The sequence below is a fragment of the Mustela nigripes genome, chromosome 13 (assembly GCF_022355385.1).
Source record: "Mustela nigripes isolate SB6536 chromosome 13, MUSNIG.SB6536, whole genome shotgun sequence".
Taxonomy (NCBI): Eukaryota; Metazoa; Chordata; class Mammalia; order Carnivora; family Mustelidae; genus Mustela; species Mustela nigripes.
Genome location: NC_081569.1, coordinates 115,191,122 through 115,205,628, shown reverse-complemented (window position 1 = coordinate 115,205,628; position 14,507 = coordinate 115,191,122). Strand labels below are relative to the sequence as shown.

The 14,507-nt window shown below is 49.0% G+C and overlaps 1 protein-coding gene across 1 annotated transcript in view; it reads left to right on the top strand.

Annotated features, from left to right (window-relative positions):
* The window catches only part of SLC24A4 (solute carrier family 24 member 4), a 162,321-nt gene that overhangs the window by 92,837 nt on the left and 54,977 nt on the right, over positions 1-14,507 (top strand). The window contains exons 3-4 of the mRNA XM_059373497.1: positions 10,170-10,246; positions 13,274-13,348. Of these exons, the coding sequence (XP_059229480.1) occupies positions 10,170-10,246; positions 13,274-13,348 (152 nt within the window). The remainder of the gene's footprint in view (positions 1-10,169; positions 10,247-13,273; positions 13,349-14,507) is intronic.

Below are 14,507 nucleotides of genomic sequence, written 5' to 3'. Positions count from 1 at the left end.
CAACTACCTTTCCCCAAGAACTACTTACCTCATTGAACTTGAGGCTGACAAGGAGAAGAATGTACTGAGTGTCCATATTGGAACTGATAGAGGTCCTTCCTGTTCAGATTAATTTGAACTCTCTTGGCTAATTGATATTTTTACTTCAGGTCAGTGAACTCCTAATGAGCAGAGTGGCCATGAAATTTATCATCCAGACTAGGACACTTTTGAGAGTGGAGGGGCACTGTTAATCATTCTGGACAGCAGATGTGAATCCGGACGGTCCTGGGGAAAGCAGAGCATATAGAAGACTTCATCATGGACATTGCTTCATCTTTTTTTTTATTATTTTTTAAAAATTTATTTATTCCAGAGAGAAAAAGAAGATGAGAGAGAGAGCAAGCATGAGATGGGGGGGCGTGTCAGAGGAAGAAACAGACTCCCTGCAGAGCAGGGAGCCCTATGTGGGACTCGATCCCTGGACTCCAGAATCATGATCTAAACCAAAGGCAGTTGCCCAACTAACTGAGCCACCCAGTTGCCCCCACTTCTTTGTCTTCTTAAGAGCTCTTTTACAGGGAATTATTTTCTATGTCTGTGTTCCACGAGAGTTAATCAAGTCAACAATATGAGTGTTGTTGTGGTTGAATTGTGTCCCCCCCCCCCCCCATCAAAAGAGAGGTTGCGATCCTAATCCTTGGTTATGTCTGAATGTGACCTTTTTGGAAATAGGGTCTTTGCATAGTCAGAAGGAGGTCACACTGGGGTGGGGTGGGGAGGGGACCAGACATGAGAAAGCCACTTAGGATTCCTCCACCTGCTGCAACCCCCTGGATTGGCTTTGGTGTATTTCTTTCCGGTTCTTTTCTTTGGCTTATTTGTTCGTAGCTGCAATTTTGTGTGTTTTTTTCATTAATGATTAGATTTATCTGTTTAGGCCTCCTCGTCTATTGTTGTGGCAACCCTAGCGAGCTCACATACCTCATTTCTTTCTTTTTTTTTTTTTTTTAATTTAAAGTCAATTTAATGAACATATGGTGTATTATTAGTTTCAGAGGTAGAGTTCGGGGATTCATCAGTTGCATAGAACACCCCGTGCTCCTCACACCACGTGCCCTCCTTCATGCCCGTCAGTCAGTTACCCCAGCCCCCCACCCCTCTCCCCTCCAACGACCCTCAGTTTGTTCCCTATGGTTAAGAGCCTCTTATGGTTTGTCTCCCTCTCTGGTTTTGTCTTTTGTTTTTCCTTCCCTTCCCCAATGTTCATCTGCTTTGTTTCTTAAATTCTACCTATGAGCAAGATCATACGGAATTTTTCTTGCTCTGACTGACTTGTCTCACTTAGCCTAAGACGCTCTAGTTCCATCCACGTTGTTGCAAATGCCCAGATTTCGTTGTTTTCGATGGCTGTGTAATACTCCAGTGTGTGTGTGTGTGTGTGTGTGTGTGTGTGTATCTCTTCATCTTTATCTGTTTATCTAATTTATAAATAAGTTTCCTGGTGGACATGAGTTTTATTCAGCCCATTCTAGGGGACATATTTAGCTTTCACTGGTGTTCTTGGGTTGGAAGTGGGGACGAGCAGCAGGGAAGCCGGCCCTCGCTGGCCAAGCTCTGATCATCTGGGCCTGTCATGGTTGGGCTTCCTGGGCTTCCAGACACATGAGTCGGAGTCCTGCTATCCTGTATGCTGTGGCCATGTCCATGTGTCCATCTGGGCTCTTAATCCCATTGCTAAGTAGCTGTGATGTTGAGTAAAGCCCTTGATGTCCCTGGACTTCAGTGTCCTTTTCTTCCCTTTAAAATGGCGGCTTAGGTGCTTCTCGTGATCAGGACAAGGATGCTCAGCGTCAGGCCAGGGAGGGAGGGAGGGATGGCAGTGTTGGATTCGATGTTGCCCCTGTGATTTTGGTAAGCCTGTGCCCTGTCCTCGGTGCAGGACCCCGGGGCCAGGTAGCATCTGGATCCTCTTCCAGCCCTAAAATCCCACGGGGGTTGCTCCCAGAGAGAGCAGTCCTTCTGCTGGATCTTCCAGTCATATCTTTATTTCTTTGCGGTGCTTCATCTCTTTCGAAATGTGCTGGGGGGAAAAAAAAAAAAGAGAGGATTTTTAAACTCCTTTTAATGCTGGTTAGGCCAGTGATTTCATTATTTTTGCTCCTGGTGGAGACACGAGGGTGATGGTATAAAACCTAGACATCTCAGCTATTGCCCATGAAAGGTATAAAATTCTTTGTGAAGTTATTTTAAATCATAGAATTGGGGGGGAAATCACGATTTTTTTCTTTTTCTTTTCTTTCTTCTTCTTCTTTTTTTTTTTTTTTTTTTTTTTTTTTTTTTTTTTTTTTTTTTTTTTTGCTTTTGGTTTCTGGCACTCGGGTGGTTTCTAAAACACATAAGTTGAAATGATGGAAGTTTGAAACTATTTAAATTCCTTCCGCGTCCTCACAGTCTAGCTTACATCGTTTCAGAATAAACGTCAGGGCTCCGAACGTGGGGTTATTTTTAACCGAGGTAGAAAGCAGAGAGGGAGCGAGAAAGAGAATGGCGTGTTTGGAGGCGATATTTTTTTTCTGTTTTGAAAAATTCACTTCACAGTTTATATTCCGCAAAGAGAGTCAGCTGATTGAAAGGTTGAAGAAAGATCCGCCTTTTTTAAAAAAAAAAAATTTTTATTAACGTATAATGTATTATTTGCCCCAGGGGTACAGGTCTGTGAATCGTCAGGCTTATACACTTCACAGCACTCACCCTAGCACATACCCTCCCCAATGTCCATCACACAACCACCCTCTCCACACTTCCCCTCCCCCCAGCCACCCTGTTTTGTCAGATTTAGAGTCTCTTAAAGATCTGCCTTTTATGGAGGCACATTTCTGTCAAACCCTTTGCTCCTAGGGAAGGTCACAGCTTAGCATCCAGGCAGCACCTTGGAAGGCCAGAGCCGAGGAAGCAGGGCCGGCCAGCCCCCCTCTGGGGCATCCCTTGGGCAGAGCTCGTTCTAGCAGGTTTGTGTCCAAAGGCTCATTCACCCCACGGATGTTTCCCGAACACCCAGCTGGTGCCAGCACCTGGCGGCTCACAGGCTCGCGTGGAGCCAGCGTGGGAGGGCAGGTGGCAGGTGGTGGCGGGAGGAGGTGAGAGATGGTGGGGCCGCCCTGTGCCACCAGTGTGGGCATTTATCCTCAGAGCAGCTGGGAACCGTTGAAGGGCTTCGAGCTCCCCATGCCTGGGAAGGAGCTGGTCTGGCTGCGGGCGGAGCACAGAAGGGGGCAGGTCGAGAGAAGACACGCACTGGAGAGGCTGATGGAGCTGGAGAGGTGGGTGGACCCAAGCCACATGGGAGGTGAGGTTGCCAGGACCCTGTGCGTGGGGCATGGCTGAAGGCGGGCAGAGGGCTGAAAGCAGTCAGCGCTCCGTACAGGAAATAGAAGCCCTTCTCCACATTTTACACAGAAAGGAATTTCAGGGAACAATGTGCTTATGAAATTGTAAGAAGAGCTAAAGGAACAAGATCTGCAAAGGGGAAGATCAAATTCAAAGACAACCTTGGCAGGAATAAGGAAATGTGTCCTGTTGCCAGGAAAGCCTCTCTACTTTTATACCTCTGTAGCCAAGGTTGTCAGAGGAGGAACTCCTCTGCCTCTTGTCCTTCCTCCTAGTCTCCTAAGTTGGCAGAACCTACTTCTCATGCAGAGCCCCAGCTTCAAGGTTGTCCAGACTCCACAGAACAGGGAACAGAGCTGGTATGTGTGACCGTGCAATGCATAGCCTCGTGCACTGTACTGGCATCCCTGATGGGAAGGCTCATGGAAGCGGGGTGCCAGTTAGCCCTGTCCACCCATCACAGAGCATGGGGGAGGAGGAGGAACAGACACCAGGATTTCTTTCATGCAAACCAACATGGATGGTGGACCACTCACTGGGGACAGGTTTCAGGTATTTCGAGGATGGTGAAGGTGTGACATTTAGTTGGTAGCTGGGTGGGTTAGGTCTTGAACTTGGGAAAGATTGGGATTTGGAAGAAGTCTGCAGAGATTAGGAAGTCAAAACCAAGATCATGTGGGGAAGGTGCATAGATGGAGAGAAGAGAGCTTGGGGAAGAGCTCTGTGAGTCACAGTATTTGGGGTTCCATGAGGGAGGGGCCTCTAAAGGCCACTGGGCAAGTGAGGAGAGTGGGGGAGTCCAAGAAACTAAGAGAGAACATCGTGTGGAGGTGGGATGACACAGCAACATGGGTGAATATTGATGTGTTTTGTCCAGTGAAAAAGACCAGAAGAGACCAGAAGGCAAGGCAGCATCTTGTATGATTCCATTGATATGACATCTTGGGAAAGGCAAGCTGTAGGGAAAGAAAACACACCAGTGGTGGCTAGGAGTTGGGGTGCAGAGGGGCATTGATTGCAAAAAGCACAAGGGAATTTTGGGGGTGATGGAATGTTCTGTCTTGGGATGTGATGGGTGGCTTTCAAGACCCATGGGAGTGTATGTCCCAAAGAATGAATTCTATATGTAACTTGGGTCAGTGGGTGGGTGGATATATTGCTCATTCATTTATATGTTCATACATCCATAAACAGGAAGTGATCAGTTTTATTAAATGTTTCAGGTAGGTTGAGGAGAGGAGTGACAGGTTTTCCCAGATCCACGGAGTAATGGACAAGACCTCTGCCAGGCTGGGCCACGGACTGTCAGCAGAATTGGCCTATGGCCTGCATGTGCAGCCCTCTTTTCAAAAGCACAACGTCTTGCCCTGGCCCTTAGAGCTTCAGGAGGACAGAGCCTGTCCTTGGATAAAGAAGGCATTTGTCCCAATGTGTCTCTGTTTCAGATAACATGCTCTGAGATAAAGAGCCCGGCGTTGGCTGGGCAAATCCAGCTTCTAAGGTCCTCCATTTCCTCTTCAAGAGAATGGCGATGTGGGACCGATGTGGCAGACGGAAGGGGCTTTGAAAGATTTGTAATGCCTTCTTCAAGACTTGATGTGGGTGCCCCACTCTCCATGGGTTTCCTGCTCACGCCCCCTCGGGTCAGTAACCTGCCTGGCTGGCTTCTCTCACCACCATCCCTGCAAGCTTCTCACTGTCTCTCAATCATTTGCTTACTTGTCCTACTGCCTCCAGCCCCTTGTGGTCCATCTGCGACACTCGTAGTGAATGCTTGTGCCTGGCGCACGGTGATGCTCGAGAAGTATGTATTGATCTATATGCTTTCAGGGTCAGGGTATTTGCCATCTCAACATCCTGCTGTTCTCTGGATGACTTTGGCTTTCTCTGAAAGTCAAGTCACCCTCCGAGAGGAAGAGCGCCAAGCCCACAGGTGCCTCAGGCTCCCGTCTGCCCTTTCCCAGAAGGCCCGACACCTATTAGCAAATACTTGTTGAACAAATTAATACATTTTGAAAATGAGCAGCGATGTTGGCAGAAGTACGGAGCCTTGAAAGGGCAAGACTGACTCAGGGATTCTGAAATACAGTGGCATCATCCGTGTAAGTTTGTCAACAGAAAAGGTCAAGTGTGCCCCAGGGGTCTCGTTTATAGGGTGTTAGCCAGGTAGCTGGTGGTGGAGAGGGGGGTTGCAGGTGCTTCTGTTCCCATGGGCCCTACAGTTTGCCCTCTGATATCCAGGAAGGCACCTGGTGGGAAAGATACCCCCCCACACACACATATATACATGCACACACAGCTCCCACCTGCCCACACACAGTAGAGTTGGATGAATGGGAGGGAGGCCGACATCTGAGGTATAAGCAGAAGGATGTGTTCAGAACCACAAGTAATGGAGAAGCTGGTTCTGGGCACCAAAGTCCAAAGGAGAGAATCTTAAAAGGGAGGTGGGCAGAGGCTGCTGTGTCTTTGGCAACTGTCCTTCCCCTCCTCTTCCCTGGGCTCCCCCCACCCCCATCCCCCAGTGTCAGGGTGCTGGGATCATCCCTAGTTTCCACCTGCAGATGCATCTCTTCCCTTTCCCCACACCCACCCCTGCCAGATTTCTGCAGCTTAAAGGCTCAGGCATGACCTCAAAAGCCGTGCGTGCCTGCCCCCTTGATTCCTCTGGTGAGGATTTGAGCAGACCGAGTGGCTCGGCCCCTTGCAGCCGTGCAAGCATCGTGCCCTTGAACATGGCCCAGGGGTTCCTGATCCCAGCAAGCCCAGGAGGAGAGTTTTTCTCAGGAAGCTGGGATTAAGCGGACCCAGCATCCAGATCCTGGTCTGATCTCATGCGCTGTCTCCTGCTCTTCCCCCCACTAAGCTGGTTTTGTCTCCCCTTTTGCTTTCACAAACCCAAGGCTCAGCCCCGGAGCCACGGCAACAGCCTTGCATCAAGGGTAGGGTCTGTAGGACAGCTGCCTAACGGGCTGAGTGCTGAGCGTCCTTTAACCCTTACAGCAGCCGGTTGGCGGGGTGGGGGTGGGGGAGGCTCTGCAGTGATCCCCACTTAGAGACAAGAGGACAGCCTCAGAGGTGTCAAGAGGCTTGCTAAGGTCCTGCAAGTAACACACGAGGGGCAGAGGCCCTTCCTGGACCCTGCCACCTGCTTCTAGAACCCGTGTACTGAGCAGCTCCATACACTGTGTGTGGTTTTGAAGTTGCTGCTGTTGGTGACAGAGGTGGGATGGACAGCATTCCTGCTGGGTGTGCTCCATGGCCTGTACCCCAGATGTCAGTTTCCAGAAGATTTGATTCCTGAACCAGGAAGCAGACTGGTCTCTGCTACCAGCTGCCAACTGGGAAGGGCAGTATGGCCATTATGACCTGTAGCAACCACACAGACACAGTGACCATTCTACCAGCTCACGTGGCAGCAGAGTGCCACTGAAGAAATGGAGGGACAGACTCAGCAGGGTCCCAAAAGCTTGTGAGTCGTTGTGCCAACACTCCAGTTCAGGTCTTCTTTCCCACTTTGCCATGGGATGTCCCTCTGTGTGAGAGACAGCCCCTAATGCCAAACAAGGAACATGGGGTCCCACGGTGAGTCCAGGCTTCTATAGCTGGGGTCCCTGAGCTGGTTGCTTTCCCCTCTGAGTCTCACAGCGTTGGACATTTATGGCTGCAGGACCTGCCTCATGGGTTCGGGATATTTCCAGAAGACTCGGGTGGGTACAGAGGTCAATGGGTCATGGGCAGCTGATAGCTTTGCTGGTAACTCTGTCTTGGCTGGCAAAATTAATTCCTGGATGGTTTGCCCTCCCCTCTGCCACCATCCAGTTTCTATGCAGGGTTGCAAAGCAAGCTTGGTACAGTGGCTGAACCAGTAGAAGCTTGCTCCTACCAAGGACAAAGCCATTTATCATCCATATCTCTCCCCTGCTGGAGCCTAGATGATACGTCCTCACAGCAGAAATGCACATTACTTTCTTCTAATTTTCAAAAGAATTCCCAGGATTGAATAAATCAGCATCTCTCAGCCCACTGTCTTGGAGAATCAGGAACCATCTCTAATTTTCAGGGCAGAAGCATCTATTGATTTGCCTTGAAATACCCCAGACTGTTGGATTTCTCCTGGAAAAATATCCAGCCCCAGGAATGCCAAGCATCCCCCCCCCTTATAATGAGCATCTCTGAGCCCGCAGACCTGGGAGCAGGTCCCCGCTCTTGAAATGACAGCAGTGGTTCTATTAAAGAATTTTGATTACAGGAAAAAAATAAGTGAAAGAATCCATATTTCATTAAAGTTGCTTGTTTTAAAGTGGGAACGTTTTCTGGGTGTCTGGGGAAGCTGATGTTTTCTAGGCCTTGCGGGAGAATCTAGTCTTAGAAAACAAGATTTTCCACGTAAGGGAGAAAATCATCACTCTCAGAGCTGAAGGCCAAATTGTATTTACAGAGACAGGATTTTTTTTTTTTTTTTTTTTTTTTTTTTTTTTTTGTCCTGGAAGTTTCTTTGCGAGCCTTTATGGAGCACCCACCATGAAGCTGTTGTCCTTTTTAGGTGTTTAAGCGGTTTGTGAGGGTAATAAGAGCATCCTAATAGGATGAGAGGATATAGACGGGCATTTTTATTCGTATTTTAACATTTTTTAGTTCAATCAACTGTTAAAGTGTTTTGGGAACCCACTGCAGTGTCGGGCCTGGCTAAGGCACAGAGGATGTAATAATACAGGGCAGTGTGGATCCCTGCCTTCCAGAAGCTTCCATTCTAGCTGATGGGATGAAGACGTGGGGCTCTGGGAGTGTCCAACTGAGGACTTGCATAAATGACTTCAGTCATCTCATCCATCGGTCATCTCGAAGGGGGGAGTGAGGTGAGAAGGAATTATTCCTTCATTCCCTGTGAACTTCCTGAGGCCAAGAAGCAAATAAGTTGCTCAGATCCCTCGGGAGTGTTAGGGGTGATACCATAGAATCTGAGTGTGTGATTCCTAATGCAGAAGGCTCTGCATGTCACAGAGCCACCCACTGTCTAGGATGATGAAAGCCCATAACAGGTACCCACCCCAACAGGAGCATTCTTGGGGCCAAAGGAGGGACTGTGACGTGGAACTCAATGACCCAAGATGGCGGTGTGCCAGTGGTAGCCTCTCTCCCTTTGACCATGTTCCCTGTGTGTGTGGTTCTGCTGAGAGTATATCCAACTAGGGGGACGGCAGTTTTTCCTCCTTGTGCCAGCACTGCCATCCCCAACCCAGCCGATGTCACTTGACCACTTTGGGGATCTTGAGATGGATCTTCTTCCATCATGGGTGGAAGGAGAGGTTGAGAGGTGGAGTCAGTGGGCCTGGGCGGAGCTAGAAGTGCTTTGCCGGAGAACACCTGTCCCTGAGCTCTGGGAGGGTAGACGGGACCAGAAATGACTCTGGTGTGAGAGGATTCTGACTTGGCAGTGGCCAGAGAATCATATTGCAGAATCCTGGGAGGGCACATCTGAAATTCGCCACAGGCTGGAAATGTTTGAAAAAGTGAGGCATATTATTAAGGTCCATCTTACCATTTTACTGATGGTGAAACTGAGGTACACGGAGGTTAAGGAACTGTCCGTGTAGACACGGCTGTGAACATTCGAGGCAAGATCTGAACCTCATGGCAGTGTGAGTACAGAGAACCTGCCCTCCCGAGCGGGACTGACCGTCTCCAGCCTCTGCCTGACTGCCAACGGGACTGTGTTTGTAGCAGATCCAAGTGGGGGTTGAAGCCACTGGGGACCCAGCTGTCTGCTGGGAATGTCATCACAATCCTCGGACAAAGCGAGGAACCATCCCCTGATTTCTCTTTTTGGTGTATTTTGACATTTTTCTACTTTGTTTTCCTCTAACATCTTTATTGAGATAGAACTCCCATACCATACAATTTATCTATTTAAGGTATATAATTGGGTGACTTTTAGGGTGTTGGTAGTTGGGCAAACATCATCACAATTTAGGACAATTTCATAAACCCCGGAAGAAACCCTGCACCCTTTAACAGTTATCCCCCAAACCATTCTGCTTTCCAGCCCTAGGCAACCACTAATCTACCTCAGTTTCTCTAGATTTGCCTCTTCTGGAATTTTATATTAATGGAATCTTACAATATGTGGTCCCGCGGGATGGAGTCCTCTCAGCATCATGTTTTCGTCTGTGAGGTTCCATGCATCCGTGCTTTGTCTTTGTATGGCTGAATATTCCCTTGTATGGGAATATTCCACATTTGGAATAGACCACATTTTATTTACCCGTTTATTCACTGATGGGTGTTTGGGTTGTTTCCATATTTTGGTGCCTATGAATAATACTGCCATGAACATCCCCGTGCAAATTTTGTGTGGACATAGACTCGCTGTGTTGTGTTGTAACTCGATGTTCAACCTTTTGAGAACTGCCAGACTGTCCTGCCACAGTGGCTGTACCCCCTGACCAGTTATGAGGGTTCCAACCACTCTGTGTCCTTGCTAATATTTGTTATTATCTCTCTTGGCCGTCCTAGTGGGTAGGAAGTGTTTCATATGTTTTTAAAAAATTGCAAGGGATATGTTAAATTAGGTCAATTCCAAGTTTCTAGAGCATCTGTGGATAATTCGGTACTCAGCAATGTTTTCTGAAGAGCGTGGGCATGCTGTGGCCGTGGGAGCTGTAGCTGGCTGGCCCCCTCCTGGGGTAGCTGAAAGCCTAGCAGGTTCTCGAGATCCACAGGGGACTCTCATGCTGCCAGTGAGGCCATCACGGGACCCATTGATAACTAACCCCCTGCTGTGTCCTCTTGTCTTCCAGCGATTCACGAGTTCCCCACAGACCTGTTCTCCAACAAGGAGCGACAACACGGAGCCGTCCTGCTGCATATCCTCGGTGTAAGTGGCCTGGGTGGGATAGGCTATTCCTACACCTCAGGCAGCCAGAGCGTGTCTGCAGAGCACGGACAAGCCATAGCACGTCAAAGATGTCCCTTCCTTGTAAGATGACATCTGGGAGAACAGGTGCTGGACCCATTTTAACCACAAAAAACCAGAGTCTTAAAGATGTCGGGTGACTGGCTCTGTGTTGCCCAGCAAGTGACCCCAGAGCCAAGACAAGACTCCCAAGTCTTCCTGGGCCCCATTTTCTGCTTTCCTGAAAAGGGAGCGACAGCATCTTTCCTAGCCATGCGAAAACATTCCCAGCCATGCGTGAGTGTGAGTAAAGTGCACTAGACATTGCACAACAGATAAGAAGTGCTCTGTGCACGCTTGCTGCCACAATTCCCATGATCCTCCACTCCCACTCCACATCTCACCACCTTGACGTAACCATAGTTTAAAACTTCGGCGCACCCTTTCTCAAATTTCCCTCTGTCTTCAGATGAGACTTGATGACAATGGTGGAATCCTCAGACACCAATTTAAAAAGGACTAGCGGGTCCAAACCTCAAGTACAGGCAAATGTTGCTCTTCTCTGACAAGAGTAAGCAAACTGCAGCCTGAAGCCGTGGCTGTTGTTTGTAAATAAAGTTTTATTTGAATATGGCCCTTCCCATCGTTTCTGTATTCTCTGTGGCTGCTTTTGTGCTTCAGTCCCAAAGTAGGTATAATACAGTGACGTGGTTCACAAAGCCAAAAATATTTACTGTCTGTCCCGTTGCAGAAAAGGTTCGCCAGTCCTTTTGTATGGTGTGGAGAAACAAAAGTGCTCACGATTTGCTTTTCCGCTTGAGACACGGCAGATTTTCCTTTAATTAGGTTCCCTGACCACCCAGCACTATTTGCTTCTATAAGCCCCACCAAGTATTAGCCTTTGCAAGAGAGAATTCAGAAAGCGAAAGCTGGGATTCTTGCGGAGAGAGTAGCCCCCTGAGAATGATGAATGAGTGAAGTTTTAATTAACAGGATAAACCGTTAATGACAGTGAAAGTTGTAGGCAAATATTGGATGACAGGCCTGTGTATTTCCGTAAGAGAGTTATTATCTTTCTAGTTCCCCTGGCTTTCCCACGCCCTCCTCTTTCACTGAGAGGCTGTGGGTTTGGCAAATTAATCCCATAGCTCCATAGCTCTAGGGCTCTGCCTCAGGAAAGTCTTGGCATTGCTAAGACAAAACCTTCTCTCCCGAACCTGAAAACACCTCAGGGTTTTTGCAGGAGCCTTTAGAGCAGACATGAGCCAAACGATGGTTAGAGGACCAAATCTAGCCCACCTCCTGATTTTTATAAATAAAGTTTTATTGGAATCCAGCCACACACACACCATGTTCTATTCTACAGCCACAGAATCATTGTGACAGAGACTGTGTGACCTGTCAAGACCAAAATATTTACTGTCTGACTGTTTCAGAAAAACCTTGCTGACACCTTCTTTAAGAGAAAGACAAGGTGCAAGCTTTGGAGCCAGTTTTTGTCTGCAGCGCTAGGAACGTTCTCCGAGCTGCCCAGCCAGAGTGGTGGGGACCGACTCGGCCTCCTTTTCTCTTACGTGTTTCCAAGGCCATCAGGAGAGCTATGCAGCCTCCCCTTCTCCAGGTAGAGGATGTTGTGGAAATTCCTGGGGGTATGAACTCAAGTCTGTATCCTGAGATTTTCACAGCAGGATCCTCTCTCCCTTCACCTATAACCCCCATTATTTGTTTCTTTTTGCTTCCCCTCCCCCCACACCAAAAGGTAATGAGTCAGATCCAAGGACAGCCATGCTTGGACTGCAGAAGACACCTGCCTCAGAGGCCTTGGCCACAGCTGATAGATCTTCCAGTCTATTTAATCACAATTCATTGGTGTGCTACTCCAACAACGTCACAGTTGTTTTTGCTGAAGCAGCCCAGCCTTTCCCAGTTTTGTGAACAGAGCATCTGTATCACTTTGTCTTGGAAGAAAAATGGTTCCCTCAGCCTTCAGCACAAAGTCCCATCTGTCCATGGGCCCTGGGCATGGCCTGTCCTTCCAACCTCACATCCTCTGTCTTCCATATCACTATCACTCTGGTCTACCTGCATAAGTGACCTTGGACATCAAGCTCACTCCTACCTCAGGGCCTTTGCACTGGCCTTTCCCCCAACAGTTACACATTATTTGTCTATTTGCCCTACTAAGGTCAGTTACAGGAGGCAGAGGCATTTCCTGGCAGGTTAGCCATGGATCCCTGATGCCTAGAATAGTGCCTGGCCCATAGGTTGAGTTGAGTGGAAAGATGAACAGGACAGGGATATATAAAACCATGTATATAAAATCACTTGGAAACTACTGATCTGTTCTCACTCTGTCATCAAACAGATGAAGGGACTGAGCCCTGGAAATGTGACTTATCCAAAGGCACATGGCAAAAATAAGCATTAGCATCTGGATGCTTTGTTCCATGGAACTCTATGTGTGAATGGCTTGTGTATTTTAACTTCTGCCACCATTAGGTAGTAACCCAGGAACTGCTGGCTCGCTTGCTCACTGCCATTCATTCCAGCAGCAAGTAGCCGGGTGGTAAGAGGGAAATGGTGCCTTCACTAAAATGAAGGGGGAAGATTGGGATTGTTCTTACTTTAAACTCTTAAACTGGTGATTCTAAATGCTTTCCTTCTTAGCCCTAAGGCTTAGAGCTTGCCTTTTGAGAGCAGCCTGAAATGGTGCAGGGGAGAGAGCTGGTGCTTTGCAAAGAGGAGAAGGAGCCCAAGACCACGTGGCCTGAGCTCTCATCCCCTTTGTTGCCAGCACATTATTTCCCCTCCCTGGGACTCAGTTTCCCCATCTGCTCGTGAGGGAGCAGATCTCTGTGGTGTTGGAATTTTCCTGTGTCTCTCTCTGTGCACCCGGCCTCTGCCTTGGCAGTGTGCGACAGCTGCCTGGTTCGGGACGTGACATCGGGCCAGCCACGCCTCCTCAGCAGCAGGTGCATTTGCTGACCATCTCCCCCATTTCCTCCTCAGGCTCTGTACATGTTCTATGCCTTGGCCATAGTCTGTGATGACTTTTTTGTTCCGTCTCTGGAGAAGATCTGCGAGGTAAGTAGGGGGGATAGGAGGGACTTGGGATCTCACAGAAAAGCCAGGCTGGGGCTGGGGGGCCTGGGGCAACCAAGGACAAGGGACTCCTCAGGGCCAGAGGAGGGAGCAGGGAGCACTCTGGTGGTGACGACTGGCCACGCACTTACTGTGGCCACGGCAAAGCCTGGCTTTGACACCCCCAGAGCGGAGTCGGCAGGGGCCATTCTCTCCCTGATTTGGTCTCCTACGTGCCATCGGCGCCCAGGGCCTCTGGTTTCCCAGCAAGCTGTCACTGGTGAAGCTAAACCTGCCCCTTAAGGAGCATTTCCCACAAGCTGCAGGTGGCGCGGACCAGGTGGGGATCCGTGTCTCGGGGGAGGATCCAGAGGCTGAGCAAAGAATGCCCTTTGGTCCAGTGTTTTCAGGCTGACGTTTTCTCCTCCTCATTGTTTTGTGAGCTTTTGACTCTCTTATCTTCTCTCTTCTCACATGTAAGACTCCAGTGCTGGGGCGTCTGGCTGGCTCAGTCAGTAGAGCATCTAACTCTTGATCTCAGGGTTGTGAGTTCAAGCCCCTCATGGAGTGTAGAGATTAAAAATAAAATGTTTTTTTAAAAAATTTTTTAAAGGCTCCAGGGTGCCTCTCTGTTCTGCCTTACCCTTGGCCGCTAACCAAGAAAGGATAACTACTTCCGCTTCCAGCACCTACCATGTGCAGACCGCTCTGGACTTTGGTACACTTTGTCCCCCATGAAATCTCCTACCTATTTGAAGAACATGTCGTTGTTGTGACATCTGCAGCTGGAGGCAGAGCTTGTTAGGGCAGGGGCTTCCTTGCTGCTGAGCACAGAATAGGGCCTCCTGAGGAGCGAAGAATGTGGCAGCAAGGTGCAAAGGCCTTCCCCACCCCCAGTCTCCCCTCGCTCACCTCTCCATCTTCCCCCGACTCAGACTGAACCGTGGGTCAATGAGCGAGTTGAGCCAGAGAAAGAGTGTATGGAGAGAATCAGGAGATGGCCTCTGGGGATGGGTGACCAATGCACAGGACAGTGCCCAGTGGAAAGGCCCCTCCAGGTTACCCGTCTCTGTAAGGACACAGACGTGAGCAAAGGGGGATGGGCCTGGCCCTATGGGCAAGTCCCCTGCAAGGGGCTCTGTAAGAGTCATCAAAGGACTGA